General features: G+C 42.4%; 1 protein-coding gene across 1 annotated transcript; it reads left to right on the top strand.

Annotated features, from left to right (window-relative positions):
* The first annotated feature begins 4,664 nt into the window (after window positions 1–4,664).
* On the top strand, window positions 4,665–11,437 carry dselb (dermatan sulfate epimerase like b). The gene has a single exon (XM_010752020.3). It carries the CDS (start codon window positions 5,751–5,753, stop codon window positions 9,405–9,407), a length of 3,657 nt encoding a protein of 1,218 aa, XP_010750322.2. The 5' UTR covers window positions 4,665–5,750; the 3' UTR covers window positions 9,408–11,437.
* Window positions 11,438–21,567: the final 10,130 nt, after the last annotated feature.

Below are 21,567 nucleotides of genomic sequence, written 5' to 3'. Positions count from 1 at the left end.
GAAACGACAACAGATGCCGGCCCACATTAGGCAGCAGGTATTAAGGACATCAGACAGATGCAAACCGCACTGAGAGGTAACACAGTGCAGTCATTAACAGCCAGCTACGAACGTGGAACAACAATTAAAATGTGTAAACGGTACACAACAATGGCACCAACAGAACCTTGTAGATGTATTTATAGTCACAATAGATGATTAAGAAAACATGACTGTGAACGCTGCTTATGCAGCTAGACTTTTTTTCTTCTTTTTCTTTCTTTCTTTTTATTGTGTTTAGGCCACACACAAAGTGATCATCTTCAGGTGTGATGATGCACTCAAGACCTGAGAATCGCTCACAGCACCTTTCTTCTCAGCTCTCCTCCCTTCTGTGAAAGCCACACACTTTGATTGGATACACAAATCTCACAAGGTTCTTTCATTGTATTCTCATAGAAAAACGTTTTCCATCTATCCCGGACATTGCTGCTATTACGGAGGGCTCTTCTGCATTGAGAGTTTCCATTTCCAGGCTCATCAGGTAAGCTATTTCCTGTTCTCTGGATGAGTTGGGTTGACGGTTTTGTGGGACCACAAAGCACCGAGAGAATACTGCGACTGCACGGCTTGTTTTGAGAAGATCACTGTGATTGACAGACTGTCTCATAGCACCATAACCATCTTTGAAACCTGAACAGTTGGAGCCAATTTTCCCTCTGCCTCTACCCAAAGAGCCGGATGCAGGACACAGACATGCTGAGCAACCATGGACTCTTGGGGGAAATTGAAATTCTCTGCAGGGAGAGAAAGGGGGGAGTCTTTCAAGAACCTGGTTCATACCTCCCTTTGCTCCCAGCATGGCATATTTTTAATAAGGGCACCGACTGTCAGCACACACCTTCTCCTTTCAATATGTATGGCTGGAGGTTTCTTTAACTCAACAAGCAAAGCCAAGATTTGCAAAAGCTTCAAACAGCCAGTACAAACAGCAGCAGAGCTACAGTAGAGATCCAAACACTAGTTGCCACCTGTCAATCAAGAGTGCAGTCAGTATCCATGCCTGACACTTTCTGGGCAATTTACCATGATCTTCTCTGATCAGATGTGAAATGTCGCCAGGCAACAGGCGCCGAGCAACAACTCAAGGACCTCCCGCTCAACCCGAGACCCTCGTTGCTTTGAATGGGAGTAATTAGAGTGTTAGTTTACCGTGGTTGACATCATTCAGTCATTTTGCCAAGGCGAGGCTGCCTCTAATTAGGATGCTCAGTTCAACCTCGTTCTCTAATACAAGTCAAAGGAGAAAATGATGCACGGGATTGTGTGACGATTAGAAGTTACTCCAATTAGTTTTGGTGTAAACCTTCAAAGGAATGGTGGTGGTTGTGGGCGACGGACTAACATCCTCCACCGTCACCCTGGGACCATTTGGAGGAGCGATTTTCCGGTGAAGACGGGACATAATGCAGGCGAGGCGACTAAATGAAGATCAAATTAGTCAAAAGTAGTCTGCTGAGAAACGTGGAGGTTGAACAGATGGGCAGTTAATGGAAGTGAAAATCTGGGTAGAGCATATAGCAGAGGGGTGCACACTGTAAAAGAAGTTTGAGTTTTTTTACTTGTTTTTTTTTTTAATCTGACTTCTCGCAAAACTTTTAATTCATATTCATATAAACTCCAGTTTCTTATAACATAATATGGTCTCATTCTAAGCTCACAATATATAAAAATCTCTTATTTCTGGGTGATTATAATATAATAAAAATGCACACTGTATCGCATTTCTGCCATATTGTGTAAGTAGAGCCCCTGTAAACCTGACACACTGGACCTTTAAGAATCATACACCCACTCAGTCAATGAATCTTTACTCCTCGCTGTCTGATTTTCATATATATCCTCTATAAAAATAACACATCGAGAGTCTAAATCTCAGATTGCAGCTGAAACGAAGCTCCACGTCGACTTTGGAGAATACATTTCTCGCCAATGAAGGTTGAACTTGCTTTGAACCAAATCCATGGATACCACTGACGAAAACATGAAATGTACGTCAGAGGATTGCCCTGATTACCGGCAACGTGTAACACGATAACACAGCGTTGAAGTAGCTGAGGCCAAGTACATTAAAAGGTGGAGGGTGAGAGAGAGAGACAGAGAGAGTGAATAGGAATATTCGTTTTCCGAATTTCATTTATCTCTACTTGCATGAGACAATTTCATGATTGCAAAGTTAAGCTGCTGCAAAAGAAGAAGAAATATATCAGCCCTGACATCACTGAGGTACGGCCAGAAGCACGATGTGGTTAAAAAACTCCTAGCTCACAGAAAAGCAGATACTTCTTCTCTCCAGAGAAGTGGATTCCGGATGGTGGGTCAGATTTCCAAGCAAATATGCAAATTTAATTCACTCCCAAAAGGAAGATGCGTGTCAAATTCTGAAGGATTTAGTCTCTGCAAGCCGGTAGTCTCAGTTCAGCTTTCTCCAAAATACACTTCTGTATTAGGCATGACTATATTTAAACACTTAAAAGAAGAACGGCACTGCTTTGATTTAGAACGTAGCTAAATCAAGACATTACATTGATTATCTCCCCTTCAGATTTCTCAAGGATATATTTTACATCTTGCTGCCATACTGCAGAAGGGAGACCGAAAAAACCTGTGAGAGAAATAATAACTATCATGGCTAATACAGTGAAAACCTACACATATAACACTATCATTCTGAGAATAACACTAACATACACACTTTAATTTAGCAAGATTGGCCACTGAACGCAAACCCCAGTTTTTTTACGTTAGTGTTTTTGTATTTTGAGAAAGAACTAGACTTTGGTGGTCTAGTCCTGGTCCTGGTGGGTGTTGCTGGTACTGCATACTCAGGAGATTTTGCTTCAGCTTGTGGCCATGTGGTGTTCCTGTCCGTCTTTTCCTTTTTTCCAGTAAATTTGTGAAAACTACAGAGACACTGGATTTCATTTTGCTGGCCTCTTGGTCATTTTTCAGAAAAATCTGTTATGGAAATTAAATCCCTGCAACCTCCGGTTACTACGGTTGTTGCCAACAAATGATTGCTGGAGGACAAAGATAGAAATGATGTACAGAACAGTAATAATGACATAATTACAGATATTATCAGATTATGTAATTATCATTATTACAAGGCTAAAATGGGAAGTCAGTGGGGATCCCCCCCCCCTTTGCAGCTGATGCAGTGAAGCTTCATAATATGCTAAAAACAAAATCTGTCAGTTGTTTACAAAGTTTCCAGAAGCCTCTTCGTGATTCCTGAGGTATAATCTTTATGTTTATGAAGCGATTTGACTGGCGTGAGTTCAGGATTACCATCGCTGTTTAAATTTAGGCAGCTTTTTTTATGCAGTGCATATGGAAGACTTTTGTCCAAACAGAGATTACTGTTGGTGTTCCCTGCAGCGATCCTGATAAGGCTGACTGTGTGCCTCTGGTGCGTGCTGTTGAACTATGAGGAGGAGGAAAAAAAAAAAACCCATCATGCAACAGTGATCCCTGTGGGATAGCCTGCTGCAGAAGACGCATGTGAACTGGGTAGGGAGAAAACGATCTATCGTTAAATGAAGATGCTGCGCAGAAACCTAATATACACTGAATTAGGTGATCAATGAGTGCACACTGCCACGTGTTAGGACAGGCAAATGTCACACGTTTCTCGGAGATGCCTTTTCTGTTGCCTCAGGAAATGTGTTGCAAAGACATGCGACTGAGACTGAAGATAAAGATGCGCTAAGAGACATTCGGGGCTCCGCAAAAAGTTCATTTCAAATTAAATATCTTAATATCCTGTAATATATTTATATTTTTGTAAATTAATTAATATTGCATCACTAGAAGGTAAGCCTATAAATGTCAAATGGAGAACAAATTCAATTACTAACTCAAACTCAATTATTTCTAGTAGATCCAAAATAAGAACCAAAGAGAGATTTCCCTGCTAATCAATCTGTCTGTAAGACATTACTTCCAGTAGTAGTAACATTCAGCATGTATAACTTTCTCGCTCACCCATCCTCATTCACGCTCTATGTCACTGAACCACGACTGTCTGTCTCTCTCTCTCAAACAAACCAAAGAAAGCTTTTGTGGTATTGCTATTTTGCAGATATAGACTGCAAGCCAGATGCAGACGTCAAACCTGGGTGCACAAAATAAATTAGACACAACTCAGAAAGCATCATAAAATCATCATATTAATTCGGAAAATAGAGGCAACACTACCCTGCCTGCCTGAAATGAGCACGCTACACCAGGAGGTACCTGAGCGTGCTCAGTGTTAGTCCACTCAGACTGCCGGCTTCATATTTGACGGACAAATCTGAGAGTGGCATCAATTTTCTCATCTTAAGAAAGCGAATAAGTGCATTTCCCAAAAATGTTGAACTGTTCCTTTAATATCAGTTTTGTCCTTATTGCCAACTTATTTTTAATTGATAAAAAAAGGATCCAAAAAATGTTTATTTAAATTTTTATCAGCACTTGTTTGATTTGGCTTATTTAGTATGAACCCTTAATATCAGGGACATGAGTCAACATCCTGTTAGTAATACAGAGAGAGGGAGAGAGAGAGAGAGAGAGAGAGAGAGAGAGAGAGAGAGAGGGTTTGACGAAATGAATATTCAGCCTTCCCACTCTCTACATGAGACATGAGGCTGTGCTTCTGAAGTCACGGCTCCCTCTACAGTTTGTACAGTGGAAATTTTCCATCCAGTGCAGGAAAACAATCAAACTGACTGTGTTGAACAGTCGGGAGGACATAACGGAGACGGGTCCGGAGATTACGCACGCAGACACAGCTTTAACTTGTGCGCTGCTTGTGCTCAGATCGGGAGCGGATCCATTTCTAACCGTGCAGATACAGTCACAGTCACATCTGGAATATTCCTCATTTCTTTTTGGGATTTACTGTTTTCCTGCGGACAACCAGAATAATGTCTCATTCTTTGAATACTTGAGGACTGACGACAACTTTCCTCTTTTCCGGACTTCCACCCATACTAATCACGGGAGATAAAGCGTGGAGGGGGTGAAAAAGGGGGAGGGGGGGAAAAAGAAGAAGAATGCACACTGATCAGGATTTGCAGTTTTTTTAAACACCGGGCAGTTTGTGGGGTCTCTGCGCACACCAAGCAATGTTATCTGCGGAGATGCGTGCTTTCCCGAGGTTCATGTCCATGGATGTTGCGGCTCGGTCGGGCTGCACACGGTGCCTTTGGGTGGCTGTGATTGGACCGGACACAGACTGGGGCTGACTGATGTTTGTCCGAGAGGAAATGTTTTGGGGAGGAGATCAATACGAGTTACTGGCGCACGAGAAAGGAGGAGGAGGCGGTGGAGGTGGAGAAGGAGGAGGAGGTGGAGATGTCACACGTCTTACTATGAGGACGGAGGAAAACATGCAGGCATAAGGATTTTTCTCTCTTGGATTTAAATTCAAAACAGAGCAGAACAATCTTACAATCAGACATTTATATCTCTATATATATATTTAATGTGTGTGCCAAACTGTTTGACACAAGTGGATACATACTGTTCTTGCACTAAAGTTTTTTTCTTCACTGTCATGCATGGGACTTTGATGTGGCATCATTTATAAAATAGACTTTTTTTTTTTTTTTTTTGGACTCTAACACACATTTCACTTGGACTTTTTTTTCTGAAATAACAAGTTACGGGACATTGCAAGTATATTTCCAAGGAAGAAAAAAACTGTTTTTTAAAAATCCAGTAGAATGTATTCGCATATACGCGGCAGCATGGCAGTTAACTGGGTCGTATATTGTGTTTTTTTACTGCCCCTGTTCGCCGTGGGCACAGCTTTCTCGGGGGTCTTCAACGCCACAGACAGAGACATTTTTACAGATGATTTACTGCAGGTCAAGCTCACACAAACCAGAGCGAGCGAGCAGTGGAAACTCCAGTCTACTGACTCCCATCCCAACCTATATTTTAACCAAGTGGATGTGTTGCACTTGAGGCAAAGGTCCTCCACCACCCACAGTCACATATTTAAAGTCATACGGGCGGCTGCGCTCACCATGTTGTCTAATGTCCCCTTTTACATGCCCCCTGTGAAACATGCAGAGTTTACAAGCAAGTGGAACGAGATTTATGGGAACAACCTGCCTCCCCTGGCTCTCTACTGCCTGTTGTGCCCGGAGGACTCTGCTGCCCTGCAGTTTCTTATCAAGTTTATGGATAGGATGGCTGAATACCCAGACTGGAAGGTGACCAGTGCCCCTAACGACGAGGTCCCCATGGCGCACTCTCTCACCGGGTTCGCTACGGCTTATGACTTTATTTACTCCTACCTGGATGCAAAGCGGAGGGATGTTTACCTCAAGAAAATTCGCTCCGAGACAGAGGAATTGTTTGAGCTCTCAAAGTACAGAGGGTGGGGGAAACAGTACCTCCAAAATCATCAAACCACTAACATATTAGCCATCATGACTGGTGCATTAGTGGTTGGATCGCATGACGACCCAGAGTCGATGATCTGGAAACAAGTGGCAGTGAGCTACATGGAGAAAACTATGTTTCTTCTTAATCATGTTGTGGATGGGTCCCTGGATGAGGGGGTGGCCTACGGGAGCTACACAGCCAAATCCATCACACAGTATGTCTTTTTAGCGCAGCGCCATTTCAACATTGACAACTTGCAGAACAACTGGCTGCGGGGACACTTCTGGTTTTATTATGCCACTCTGCTGCCGGGCTTTCAGAGAACAGTTGGCATTGCAGACTCTAACTACAACTGGTTTTATGGGCCGGAGAGTCAGCTTGTTTTCCTCGACACATTCGTCATGAGGAACGGAACGGGTAACTGGCTGGCTCAACAAATTAGAAAGCACCGACCCAAGGATGGTCCCATGGGACAGTCATCTGCCCAGCGCTGGGCTACACTTCACACAGAATACATCTGGTACAATAACCACCTCACGCCGCAGCCTCCCCACGACTTTGGCAAAGCTAAGATGCATATTTTCTCAAACTGGGGTGTGGTTACATACGGAGCAGGGCTACCTAACGGTCAGGGTAATACTTTTGTCTCCTTTAAGTCTGGCAAGCTGGGTGGCCGTGCAGTGTACGACATTGTCCATGACAAGCCTTACTCCTGGGTGGAAGGCTGGAACAGTTTTAACCCAGGTCACGAGCACCCTGATCAGAACTCTTTCACGTTCGCTCCCAACGGACAGGTATTTGTGTCTGAAGCACTTTATGGTCCGAAATATAGCTATCTTAACAATGTTTTGGTGTTCAGTCCGTCTCCCACAAGCCAGTGCAACAATCCGTGGGAGGGTCAGTTGGGGGAGTGCGCTAAGTGGCTGCGATGGACTGACGAGGGCGTGGGTGACGCTAGAGGAGAGGTGATCGTCGCCTCCTCGCACAGGGACACAATGTTTGTGAGCGGGGAAGCGGTGATGGCTTATTCACCCGCTATGAGACTAAAGAGTGTGTTCAGAGCCTTGGTTCTGCTCAACTCACAGACTCTGCTGGTGCTGGACCACGTGGAGAAGTGGAGCGATTCGCCTGTAAAGTCCCTCAGTGCATTTTTCCACAATCTTGACATTGACTTTAAATACGTCCCTTTCAGATTCATGGACAGATATAACGGCGCCATGATGGATGTGTGGGACGCCCATTATAAAATGTTCTGGTTTGACAGCCAGGGTCACAGCCCTGATACCAGGATACAGGAAGCAGAGCAGGCAGCCGAGTTTAAAAAGAGGTGGACTCAGTATGTCAATGTCACTTTCCAGATGACAGGCACAGTAAGCAGAGTGGCTTACGTGTTACACGGGCCGTATGTTAAAGTGTCCAACTGTAGATTTGTGGATAATAGCAAAAACGGTGTGAGGCTGTCTTTAACCATAAATAACACAGAGAAAATAGTCTCTATTGCCACAAACTATCAAGACATAGGAGCTAGGTTGGCTTATTTAGGATTTGGAGGTCACTGTAAAGTTGAGGACAGATATCAGATCACTCGATACGGCCTTGGGACGCAACTCATCCCCAAACAAATCAGCAGCGATAATCAGCTCTTTGACTTTGGTTTCACAGTCAATGTGATAGCAGGGGTCGTTCTCTGCGTGGCCATAGGATTTCTGACCATGCAGAGAAAGTTTTACGTCTGCTTCAGCAAGCTGATGCGTTACGCCCTCCTCTCGGTGCTCATTCTGTGGATAGCAGAGCTGTTGTTTGTGTCGAACAGCTGCGATCAGCTTCTCTGTGGGGTAAAATGGAAAGGTGCAGGTGCCAAAAGCGAAGTAAACAAACAAATCAGACTGTATGAGCAGCACCGGCTCCCCCTTCCCACCGTCGTCATAACAACCCTTCCCGGATCAGGATCGGAAATCCTGAAGCACCTTTTCTACAACAGCTCCGATTTTGTTTACATAAGAGTTCCCACCGAGCACGTGGACGTTCCCGAGACCGAGTTCGAGTTCGACTCTCTGGTCGACGCCTGTGAGTGGTCAAGGTCAGACGCCGCGCACGGACGGTTTAAGATTATTCAGGGTTGGCTGCATTCGCTGGTCCACAACACCAAGCTGCACTTGCAAAATATTCAGCTCGTAGAGGGCGGCAGGGTCAAACTGCCCCAGAGAGTCAGCCCCTCTAGGGACAGAAAGAAAAGATCCAGGAGGAGAGAGCCAGCATCTGAGCTGAAGGGCAAACTGAGAGCCAGCCTGGACAGAGATGCAGAGTATGTTAGGGAGATGAGACGGCATGTCGCGGAGTACCCCAACGCCCGGGTGGTCCTCAACATGCGTAGCGGAAGCTGGCCACTCAAACTGCCTTTCATTCAGGAGGTTGTGGGACCTTCCCTCAGGACAATCTACTTGGTGAGAGACCCCCGAGCATGGATTTATCTCATGGTTTATAACAGCAAACCCAGCCTTTACTCACTTAAAAACATCCCACAGCACCTTTCCTTGATATTCAAGGAGGATGCTGTCAGTGATGGGTGCCCAACTGTGGCGCCGGAGTTTAAGATAATCCAGAGGCTGCTGTCCCGTTCAGAGACAAACCCCGTCCTGATGCTCGCTCATCTGTGGCTGGCTCACACCGCGGCGGTGCTGAGGGTCAGCGAGGGCCTCCCCGAGGAGTCCTACCTCCAAGTGAGGTTTGAGGACGTGGTGAACTACCCGCAGGAGACGGCGGAGAGCATTCACACATTTCTTGGGGTGCCCGTCTCGCCCACAGCCCTCAACCAACTCATATTCACCACCTCCACGAACTTGTACAATCTTATGTATGAAGGAGACATTTCACCAGCCAACATCAACATGTGGAGACAAAAAATGCCTCGAAAGGACGTCAGACTAATAGAGGACGTTTGTGGGAGCGTGATGAAGAGGCTGGGTTACACCCGGATCGCCAGCTAACTAACCTGCTGCTGGTCAGCTGATGTTGAGCTGTCTTGTTTACTGTCTCATCAAGTTCTGAAAAGTTTTGTGTTTTTTATTTTTTTTTGCACTGACCTTAAATTTGAAAAAAAAAAAAAAAAGATGCTACAAGTTGAGGAAAAAACTGGGGAGCATTTCTGCCCGTGTTTAAGTTTTTTCTGTTTGTTTGGGTGAATGTAAGGTGTTGCACAGACTACAGCAACAGATGTTTGTGAGGGAGGAATATTTTACATTAAAATATGCAGAAGGGAAGCTTATGTTATTGTTTTTTTGCAACCCTACTTGTAGCACTCTTTTATTGAATGAGACTTTAGACCTTTGCTGTCTTACATGCAGAGGAACACCACTGAATCTCAGCATAAATTTATTGTTGTTTTTATTTGTGCAGCATCCTACAAACAGCTCAGACGGACTGTTTCCTGTGTGTCTTTGTAAGAGATGAAACATTTTGAGTTTTCCCTAATCTGTGATGTCAGAGAGATGTTTGTGCAGAATCCATATCTGTTATATTACTGGTGTTATATTTTGGTGTGGGGGGGATATTTACTGAAACAGAAATGAAGCTCATCAAGATGTAAGATTATTTATTGACAGCCTTCTGATTTGTAGCTTTGGGAATGAATTTTCAAGGACTAATTAGGCTGTCATGAATTTAATATCTGAACTCTGTGTGCTGTTTCCCTTTAAAACTACGGAAGAGGAAAAAAAAAAAAGAAATGCTGCATTGTACTGTATAGACTCTTTTTGCAAAGCAGAGAAAAAGAAGACAGCAGTGCTTTATTGCTCTAATATAGACATATGAATGACATGGATTGTATTTTCATTACATCAGTAGAGAGATTTTATTTGAAGCTCAGAGATGTCACGACGGTTTGGTGGCTTAGCACTTTCACGGGGACTCCTTTGATTGTACGCGGGATTCATTTTTCCAAAGCTAAACTTTTACTGTACGTACTCCATTAGCTGGGAAATATGAAACCTCTGAAGATATATAAACCTCTGAAGATATTATGTCTAGAAGAAAGAAAGTTAGAAGTATTTATGGGTTCCAAAGACACATATCCCAAAGGATCAGGAGTGAATATGATTATTATAACTCCCTTTGGCATTTATTGAATTAGATCAGAGGGAAGTGCTTAATAGGGATCAAACTGAAAAAAAAAAAAAAAAAAAAAAAAAAAAGAAACCTGTCAGCCTTGACACATTTCTAGTGAAAGCAATTTCCAAAGCATCCCCCTCAGCTACTCGTATTAATCTGCAAAATGCCACAACTGAGTCTCGCCCTGTGTTTTATGATTGTGCTATCTTTACTATGAAGGCACATAGTTTCCATTTGCTGTCGTGGTCAATCAGATATCCGATGATCTTTTCTTTTGGGGGGGGGGGGCCTTGTCTTGAAAGAGTTCAGTGAGCCGTGGACTGAACAGGGGATGAATATTAAGTATAGCTCAAGAAGAAGAAGAAGAAGAAAAAAAAAGTCAGAGACCGTTTCTACTCTGTGATGTTATGCTCTTTGGCCTGGGCAAAAATGTACGCTCCTCGGTAACCTTTTGATGCTGTCTTGCTTAAACATTTCTGTACTGTAACTGCATCACATGTAACACGCGGATGGTTCACTCAATTATAGACTTTATATTGCATTTATACACACACACACAAACACACACAGAAAAAAATAATACTGTACCCATTTGGAAATATCCATCTTTCCCCAGCTAGAAACAGTCCTGTTTGTTTTCTTCTCTATGAACACTGAAACCCTTGACTGCCTGGAAAACCCGTTTGATGTTTGTGCTCTTTGAATGTGTAGACTTGGCAGACATGCTTTCACTTTGGTGTTGCAATCCTGTTACCAACTCTGTTTTGTATTTGCTCGTGGGGATATGGTTCCTTGCTTCTGTGGCCTTGAATTACAATCATTTCTTTCTAACGGTTTTCTGTGGGCTCTGGAGCAGGAGGAGGTGGAGATAATGTAAAGAAAATAATAAAATTCATAAATATATCAGCAACCAGTCTTTGTTTTCCGGATGCAGTGAATTATCTTGTGCTCGTGACGACAGAATGTGCCATGCGATTACATAAGAAAAGTAGCTGCAGATATTGTTGTTCTGCTTGTGTTTAAACTATTTTCTATCACCGCAAAAAAAGACAAACCATGAATCTTAATTTGTCCGTAATCTCGCTGTGGTTACTGCTGGGAAAATGTCTACTTATGCAGATGTCTCCGGTTGCTGCAATTATGCAGCAGCATCTTCCGTTTTATCAGACGCGGATGACAGAAGACTAATTGCTTATACGGGGTGACGTGCATGACAAGGAGGAGCCAACAATTAAAAACATGTCAGGAAATTCTTAAGTCATGCTATTACTGACGGGACCTCGGGCTTTTGAAAGAGCACATCTCATAGCGCTCTCGATGAGTCAGTCATTTCATTAGTCATTTGTTCTTGATCCCTCCTGTAACACTCTTAATGCTTGGCAGTGTCCTCCATGTGTAATCCTCCCATGCAGAAGCCCATTATTCACAGAAGAAACCTCAGGCAAATACTTGGGAAGGGAGGTTTCCACAAGTCCAGACTTGCACTCGCTGGTTGTTAAGTAGATCCACTCTGTATCCAGAAGTCATTGCTGATATTGGTGCATAGATTATCTCTATCAATGCTCAGCTTGACTCTAAAAATTCAGATTTTATAGGAAAGTTATTCAGTTATATGAAATCACTAGCTGCATTGCTACATTTTATGGTAGAACTTTCTCATAAATAGTTTTTATTGGCTATCTAACTAATGGCTTAATTAGAGGCTGATTAATAATTTACTGATGCTTTAATTTGAAGCAGTTGTTGATCACTTTTGGGTTGCCAGGGTGTGAAAATCTCTATTTGTCTTCATCCAGCGGGCAGTGGTGTACTTTCCACCACTTTTGCTCAAGTGCTTCAGTTAAGTAAAAGCACCTTAAAACCTTAAACCGCTGCACGTCAGGAGGAAACGATCAACTTTTTACTCATATGCTACATTTCTTTGGCAGCTACAGTTGGTAAGATGAAGACTTTGCATAAAAATAAACACGTGATGAGTTTGTAAGTGCACCACATTGTGGCACTTTGTCATGTTTTGGATGTCTATGAGGTGTTTTTGGTTTCGTTTAAACACCCGTTTGAGGCCGAGTTATATAAAGCAGTTAAATGTAGCTTCAGCATGACCGGCTATGACAGTAAAATACTACTTACACACTCAATCATTGATATTTCCTAATTTAATACATAATAAAACTCCACTCAGAGTTTATTCTCAGTAGTTTTTGTAAATCTTTATGAATGAACACATCTGTGCTTTGACTTATGATTTTAAAATGCAGGGTTTTAACTTGTAATGGGGCATTTTTTTATTCCTCCACTACCAGCAGCAGAACACTTGCTTTGTCTTTTCAGCTGCGCCACAGTCAATCTATTAATTATTCATCAGCATTTACAACCGGAGGCTTGATGGATTATTGTGAAAATCAGTTGTCAATATCTTATTAACATGCAAAATATAATTGTAGTTGACTAACTTTTGCTGTGACCTGTGACCCTTGAGTAAAGACTGATTAGCAGATCTGCACACTTCGATCGGATGATAGATTGACTGTCGTCCAGCCGCCCTGCAGCTACAAAGACAGAGCACGAGCCCAGCTGGAGGAGGATAAACAACAGCGAGAGAGATTTTTCACAGCCAGGAAATACTTTCATTAATGTCTCATAACTGTTCCATGAGGAATCAAACATTAATGAAACATTTAATGAAGCTATTGTTTACATCTAAGCCCTTTATAAAGTGTGCCCTGGTATCAAATAATCATTTTACGACACCACTTTCCAATAAGTCAGCATTTATATCTAATGAATTTATGAATGATTCATTAATGTGCATGTGCTTATACTTCTATAAGCCGTGACTACCCATGTTTGGGGTTGCCAGGTTATGAAAAATTGTCCACGTCCAGGAAACTTAAAGTTAATTCATTTAGTTTTGTCTCATGTCTATTGTCTTGTGATTTCCTGTTTTGTTTTGGTTCCACTTCCTGTCTTTGTCTATTGTCACCAGTTTTACTTTCTCTCTTTTGTCTGTTTTCCCGCCCTTGGGATTATTATATATAGTCCGTGTCTCTCTTTGTCCTGTGCCACTTCATCTTGTCCCACGTGTCAGAGAACCAGCGCTTCATCCATGTCAGTCAGGTCTTGCTGTTTTGTTACTTTGAGTGATTCTTTCTGTTGTCTCTGTCGAGTGATTTTTAGCTTCTTAGATCGGTGTAGAGTTATTATCTCTGTCGAGTGATTTTTATTTTGTTATTAAAAACTTTTATTTTGAAACTTTTGCCTGAGAGTTGTGCATTTGGGTCCTGGTCCATAGTTTGGTCGTGACAAAAAATCTCTGGTGCTTGTTAAAAAGTAAGAATATCATGACCAGTTATCACTGACACATCTAACTGCAGACTTGTTGGCTTATTAGAGAGCGAGACAGATTTTTCACAACCTGGCAACCCAAAAGTTGCTCTTATTATAAATGATCTATAAACTGTTAGTAAATGATTAGTTGAGCATTAAATGAGCCATTATTTTAAACACTTCATGAGAAAGTATCACAGATTTTATTCATTTATTTTAAAGATGACGCTCACACCACTTGGGTGGCATGAAAAATTAATTCCCCCGCCTCTTCCCCGTGAAGCTAATCAGGCTGGTTCACACGGTAAAGTGTAAGTCTGCAGAGAACCACCTCCACCGGTGAAATTTAATGGCATCTTAGACACAGGATAAAAATAAAGCCGTGTATGTTGGAGTGGGTTTCCTATCTGCAAATAACGCTCGCTGCACAGACGGCTTCATGGAAACCTTTTGATGTCTGATCACAAGAAGCAGATTTGCAGAACTAATTTAAGCTCCAAAGTTGCCTCCCAGATTATCTTTGATGTTTGATAACCGATACATAATCATCGCATGAAATACGGTTTTATGGAGAAGATGATGAAAAAGCTGTATTATGATCTAATTCCATGCAGCAGCTTGGTGAGTGATCAAGTGGCTTTCTCAGACTATTAAGTACGCCGAGGTTATCCTGATAGAAAAAGGGGGGACTCAATTTCAGCTGAGTAGTCATACCCTTCCCTGTTCCACCTTTATCTTTCGCCACTGGTGAGTCCAAGTCCCAGGAGAGCCTCTCCCTCGCCGGCAGCCATCGCTCCTGCCGCTGCTCATTAATTAACCTTTGCTGCAGCCGCCATCAGTCAGAGGGAGCAGCCTGATATTCTGGAGAGGAGTAATCATCGATACTGTATGAGGCTATTGTGCTGGGGAATTAGCCGTGCTGATGGAGGGCAACACCGTCATTGTTGAGAGTTTTCAAACTTGAATATAAATCCGATGAGCGTGACTTGATGAGTGTCCTTCAGACAGGCAGAGGAGAGGGTTTTTCAGGCGCGAGCAGCTGGCCGTGTCACTCTCCTCTATTTAGTCATTTTCACTTTGGTAAACAACGCCTGCGAGGTCCTCGGATCCCACTGTTCAAAATTACCTGCTGATTACACTGCTGTGTAAGAGCAGGTCTCAGGAAGTGCTATTAATAAGAGTTGACTTGCGAGGAAATATGGCACATTGTCAATTTGCAGCTGGTGGCAAGTCATTTCTTCAGTGAAAATGGGATCTTCCTTGCCAATAAAGCACAGCGGCAACTGCTAATGAAGCCCAGTCTGGTCTTTATGGCGCCGGGAAATCAGACCAGATGAGGCATTTTGAATTTCACTTGAGGCCGATCTCCATACTGAGGCATGCAGACACTCCTTAAGGCTTCACACAGTCCTTAACGCAGATTTTTTCTTTTTTTTTCTCAGTTTGACAGAATATATAATCGCCAGCTGAATTTGTCAAAATGAGATACTTCTGGAATATTTGACATACTGATCCAGAGGGAAGATTGGTGTATTTTATCATATTTGGACCCCATTTCTCAATTATGTTGGACCTAGAATATCAAACATATTCTGGAAGGTCCTTCCCAGACCGAGGAATAATAGCTGAATGTTGAAGGAGAGGTGTTGCTGTCTGTTTTGCTATTTTAATTTCTATAATTTTTTTGTTTTCTGTGCCTTTTTTTTAAATAATTCTTGCAATGTCTACTTGCTTTCTATTTTAGGTTATTAATTATTGTTGCTACCAATGCTTGTGACTGACTGAATACTGCGCTGAAGGTTCAACTTTGGGTGGGGGAGGGTGCTCTTTTAAAGGGGGGAGAAATGTGTTTACAAAAAAAGGAAAATGCTGTATATGTGAATAAGATGTGAAGCATAATTATTAAGATTATAAAGATATACTTTAAATAAGGGAAAAAAAAAAAAAGATACTTCTACATTAAATGCAGAGCTAGACGACTAATAGAGGCTTTGTGTTCTCTGAGGATTTCTGTGTAAAAAAAAAATGTTTGTGGGATTTCAAGGTCCAAACATCATTCCGGGTGCAGTTTGCTCTATTCCTTAAAGTGTAGCGTTTCTCTGACCATTCCTCCGTCTGAAAGTCAAATGAAAGTCTGTGGAAATTGAATTTTTTCCTGCTTAGCGAGATGATGTGACGTTATGACTCAGGACTTTGCCCTGAGAAGTTTCTGACTTTTTGACTTTGAAAGCGAGACCCTTCAGTATAAAGCAAATATCCTGTCAGCTTAACCTGTCTCTCTTGACATTTTGGTTAATCCCCTGTGTTGTTCTGTGTATCGCAGGCAGTTTGCAAGGCAGGCGGAGCTCTCCGAGTCTTTGGAAATGGAGCCACTGTAGTATTGCTTTGTGCAGGGCTCCTCTGTTTCTCCTATTCCAACCACTGCGGTTTTCTGGCTGTGCAAAAAAAAAAGAGCAGAATGATGTGTAAGCTGGAAAAAGAGATAAAAAGCACAAAAAAATAATCGACTGATTTATTTGTTGTTTGACTAATGCAAGTTTACCAGTCCTGTTATGGAAAGGGTTTGCCACCGTTGTGATTTAATGAGCTGTTTCTTCCTATTAAAGCGAAGGGTGGCCGTGCTACAGCGTTTTTGAGGCCTGGTGTTATTCTGAGGTGTAGGACCGAATCCAGCTGGCTAGCCGACAGACAGACAGGGGAGAGGCCCTTTTCCTGGATGACACACTCAGTAGTCCTTCATTACTGGGACCCAGAAACCATAACCCTCCTGTCAAAGCGCTGCCGCAGCCACCGCTCTCCTGAGCCACGTCTAGGCAGGGCATGTCTGCAGAGGAGATAGTTTTCATATTTTATGTTATACACAATAGGGCTGATAAGAGATGAATATATGTCAGGGCTTTTGTGGGGGCGTCCCATCCGGCCTAATTATATCAAGCATGAGTCATTGATCTCTAATTAGTTGAATTTATGTCCTAAGCGACGGTCGCTATGACATTGGTCACAGTGTGCCGTGGAAATTGCAGCAGAGCAACAGATTGATGTGAAGTCTTCTAGAAATGAGACGACTAATGCCGGATTTCTTCTGCAGGTCGTCTCTTATCTCGTGGGCTTTCCATGGAGAAGAAACGGAAAGATACTTCTCTCAGAAAAGAACCGACTGAAGATGACTGGTTGAGGGATTCTTGCACCATAATCCCCAGAGATAAGTCAATCATTACATTCTACACAGATGTTATATCATTCCCTTTTCCCATAATCGTCAGTGTTGCTATCTACACCTCTGGAATCGGTCCAAGAACACAAACCTAGAATGAGTTTTTTTCTCTGTTCCCTCGCAGTGACTTTCCATGTTTTTCTTCAAAAAGAAACTTCACTCCTAAGAGCGGCCTTAACATTTCCTTTGCGATCACACTGTTGGCTCTGTGCAGCTTCCGACAACAGTGTTTTATTTTTAAAAGAGACATCTTGACACTGACAGGCGGCAGGAGAGGAGGGACAGTCGTCACTCTTCTCTTATCCCCCGCGATTTTTAGCTGCAGAGGAAGCCAGATGGTCAGATTCTCTGCTCATATGGTTGTGTTCCTTAGAGATCACCATTCTCGGCCTGCTTGGCAAAAATGAAAATAAAAAATCTAAGAGAGAGGAGATGCTAAGATTTAAACAAGACCACTCTGGGGAGCAGTTTTATGGGGGATTTGATTATTTTGCATGTTGATAAAATACATATAGAGAGCATACTAATGTAAGAAACATCATAGACAGAAGGAAAAGAACACCTTGTAAAGGTTTATCGATGGGTCAGAGAGACAGGTACAGAGTTATGATGATTTGTAGGTTCACAGCAACAGTTAAATCGACCTGGTCTGTCACAGGAAAAAAAAAAAAAAGGTACAGGACGAACTGCACAAGAGCCGCAAGGTTCGTCTTTATCTTTTTTAGTCTGAAAATGGAGCCTGACAGAGATAGGACAGTTCATTAGAAGTGCCTCAGGAAGGTTGCTCGCTTTACCCCAGACGGTAATTTGGTGTTGGCCACCATTTCCATCTTTTTTTGCATACGAGGACAAAGTTCCAGTCGCTGATTAAAACAGAAAAGACTTGCACAGAGGACTGCACTTTGTCTACCACAGGACAGTTGATTTACAACGTCTTCCCATTTCATTTGACCACGACGTAGTGTTTTCTTTTTTATGTTTGGGTTGGTGCGTTGTAAGTACTCGAGATCGGCTTGGCCACTTTTAAAAGGCCTCGGAATGGACCACATTTTCTCGGTCTCGGACAAAGAGGGCTCTGGATTTTAGTTCTGCTGCAGAGATGTCATTTAATTGTCTGTGCATGGTCTGATTTATTTGACAACTGTCTGGGTGGAGACATCAGACAAATCTTCTGCAATAAAATTTGGTTTCCTGAACCACAAAGAGTTCATTTGCAAAACAACATCTGAAAGAACACACAGCAGAGGTGCCGCAATGTAGCAACCACGCTTTACCCAGAGAGTTTTCACGAAAAGCTGCCTAAGTAGGCTAAATAGTGTCTAGTCTATCGAAGTCTGTCAAGGTCTTGGTCTCGGTATTGGTCTTGACTTAGTCTTGGTTTAGTTGGTCTTGACTACAACGCTGCATGCATGTGCACAGCACAAATGCGGTGACGGAGTTCACACTAATGAACTAATCAACATCTGGTGGAGTTAAAGCTACGAAACTGAAACAGTAACAGTCGTCAACAGAGGTAAGGAAGAGAAGACTGAAAGCTAGCAGATGTGGATGTCAACAAATGCATTCAGCATTTTCTGTGAAGCTGAATTCTGTCTTTAGATAGAAAATGAATGTGAGAGGCGATTGCAGTGTCAATGGGAAAACGCCCCGGGCAGTGTGAGTTGAAGTGAAGACGCGTCTTATGAGAGAGCTGAAAAATGCTTCTGCTTGAGCAAAAAGTTTGCACGAATCCCAGACCTTTGTGAATCAACTCCATAAACAAACACCTCGGAGAAGAAGGAGAGAGGCAGGAGGGAAATGGGAGAAGAAAAAAAACAGAGTTCCTGGTGGATTCTGAGTTCGATCAGAGTCGGCGTCCATTGCTTGCTATCTTACATCTAACGCAGAGGTTTGGAGTGGAGTGTGGAGACGAAGTGAAAACCTCTTGTTTTATTTAATCTTTTTTTCACTTATTTATGGACGGTAAATTTGCCTTATTCCCTTCTCTTTCTGTCTAAACACACTTTTACGGATACACACAACACATTGTGATCTCAAACTCCAACATAAATATAACTAAAAAACCACCAGAGGCAACATTAAGTCCAAATCCAAAACACAAAGTAAGCAAAAAATCCATATCTTTTCCTCAAACCATCCAAATTTATTCCATGCTGGTTTACAGAAGGCATTTCTGTTCTACGCACCTGGTATCAGAGGAGTTATTTAGAGAAATCTGGTACACAGGAGATGATGTGTTTAAATTTATACAAGCAGTCACAGCAGTTTGTAAATGGAAGAACTGGGTAGTTAGCACAAGAAGTGAATTGCTTCAGGGAAGGCGAGCATGCTGCAAAGGAAAGTGACTGCCTCCAAGCCAAAGGCAGTGCAGATGTTGGTGCCTTTCCAAGATAAAAACACACTCCGTGTCTTTAAAATGCAGACGGCGCTCTTGCGTAATGACAAGGAAGGAAATTAAGTGGAAAATACCAAAGAAATGTTTGTTTATCACCGAATGTATCAAAGACAACAGGAACCTAATGAATGTGTCTTCAAAGGTAGAATCTTCTTTTTTTAAGTTTACTGGAGAGCAAAGCCAATTCATCTCTCACTTAATCATTTTCTGCCGTGAATGCCAACACAAAATGCGATGCACTAACTACTTAGGCTCCTGTACAACAGAACACCTAATTTAGAGACTGCACGGCCCAAAACGTTTCAGAGAATTTACTATATGTGGAGGCTGGGAGATTTGCATAAGCTGCCCTTCTGACTCTTGGATCTGTATGTCTTAAATCAGAGCTGCAATTTAAACTTAAAAAAAAAAAATGTTATCAAACCGGGACATTCTCTTCTGTCGCAGCAAAGTTGGTTTTAATAATTTATCACTCCAGACGAACCTCCTCTGGTCTCCTGAATTCCTGCAGTACAGATTAGCAACCCGAGGTTTTCCGGTGACTGTGAGGTGACACGGCTGCACGCTGGCTCGCCAGGTGTTTACTTATTGTCATTTGTGTCCTTTTTCAAACAGCCTTTGACGGGTTTTGATTTGTCTCAGAGGCGCAAATGATGGCCTCGCTTTAATAACCGGCCGTAGTCACAGTGGCTTTGCTCCTGAGCGTTGACTATAATAGGAGTAATGTGTGGATGGTGTCCCTCTGGCTTGGCTGCCTCATTAAATGGTTGGAGAAGAGTGACTGGCTGCAGGGCTGATGCATTATTGATGAGAGAGTCTGATTAATTGAAAATATCCTCCACAGCAAGGGAGGGTGTGTACGTGCGGGGGCGTATGTGTGTGCACGGCTGGAGAAACTGGCTTCATTTTGTTTGAACAACTTCATCAGTTGCTGCATAGCGCAGTTTTTTTTTGATTGTTATTCTGCACAGGCACACACTGACAAACATTTACTGGACGTGCAATCACAAATATGGACATAGTAAATGATATTACTCATATAAGCGCAGTCCAGGTGGGAGTAATATCCTCAGGCAATCCCTGAATGTCAGTAGGTATTAAACAATAACAGGTATTTTTGTCGGGAGATTTAGAGCCGTGTTCATCCCCTCCTTGTGCACCTGCAACACGGGGCAAGTGATGTAAATAAAAGATGAAGCTGTCAAGAGATGAGCAACAGGACTAAAAACGAATTAGCAAAAGTAATCACTTGCTAACAACACCAAAGAGGGTTTCACAAGCCGCGTTTCAATTCCGAGGTTGTTCCAAAGTCGAGGTTGAACCACCGCAAATGAGGCAGTTTATCCTCTCGGAGACTAATGATGCATTCGGGCACTTCGTGTCATCTCATAAAGACACACAGACATTTCTGAGGCAATCACCGGGAATGTTCTACAAAGTGTAAATAAAAGCGTAAAACTGGAAATAGCTCTGTGATTAGTACAAGCTGTGATGGTCAAGAGGCAATAAACGGCGAATGTGCAAACATTTCATTTTAAGCACATAAAAAAATCTAAAAGTACAAATGTGACGATGTTAGAAAGAGTTGAGATAAACAAAGATCAAATGGCAGGGTCCAATCTGCAGCCGGTCAACAATATCCAACACAAGTTAAACTGACTATGTTCACAACTCAATGGCCTAAACTTTGATTTGTTTTACACATATGCAAACTGAAACATATCTAAAATACGTTCTTGATTGTCATGATGGACTACTTACACACAGGGCCCCAGTTTATTGGTATATACACCAAAAAAGTTTATTTTCCTGCATATTGTACATCAAAGGTTTCAATCCTTTGCTTATTTCTTGTGAAATCTTGAGAAACTTCCCCTCCTCTCGCTTCTAAAAGGTTTGTCAAATGAAAAAAGCTCACAGCTCTACAGAGCCACACTAATGTTATATCTTGTGACAAGTACACTTTTTTAGTTTTAAGGGGTCATAAGGGTTTGCACTACAAGTGTAGTCCATGCAATATTCAGATGGGTGACAAATGGAAAGAGGTGGAGAGTGCTTTCTGTCGACGTGCGAAGGCCACAGCACGTGATTCATACAGACAAAT

The sequence above is a fragment of the Larimichthys crocea genome, chromosome XXIII (genome assembly GCF_000972845.2).
Source record: "Larimichthys crocea isolate SSNF chromosome XXIII, L_crocea_2.0, whole genome shotgun sequence".
In the NCBI taxonomy this organism is placed as follows: Eukaryota; Metazoa; Chordata; class Actinopteri; family Sciaenidae; genus Larimichthys; species Larimichthys crocea.
Note: the sequence above shows the minus strand (reverse complement) of the source record. Positions and strands in the feature narration are given on the sequence as shown.

Coding starts and splice junctions, on each gene's coding strand:
- dselb (XM_010752020.3), top strand. CDS start 5,751: ATGTATTCGCATATACGCGGCAGCATGGCAGTTAACTGGGTCGTATAT.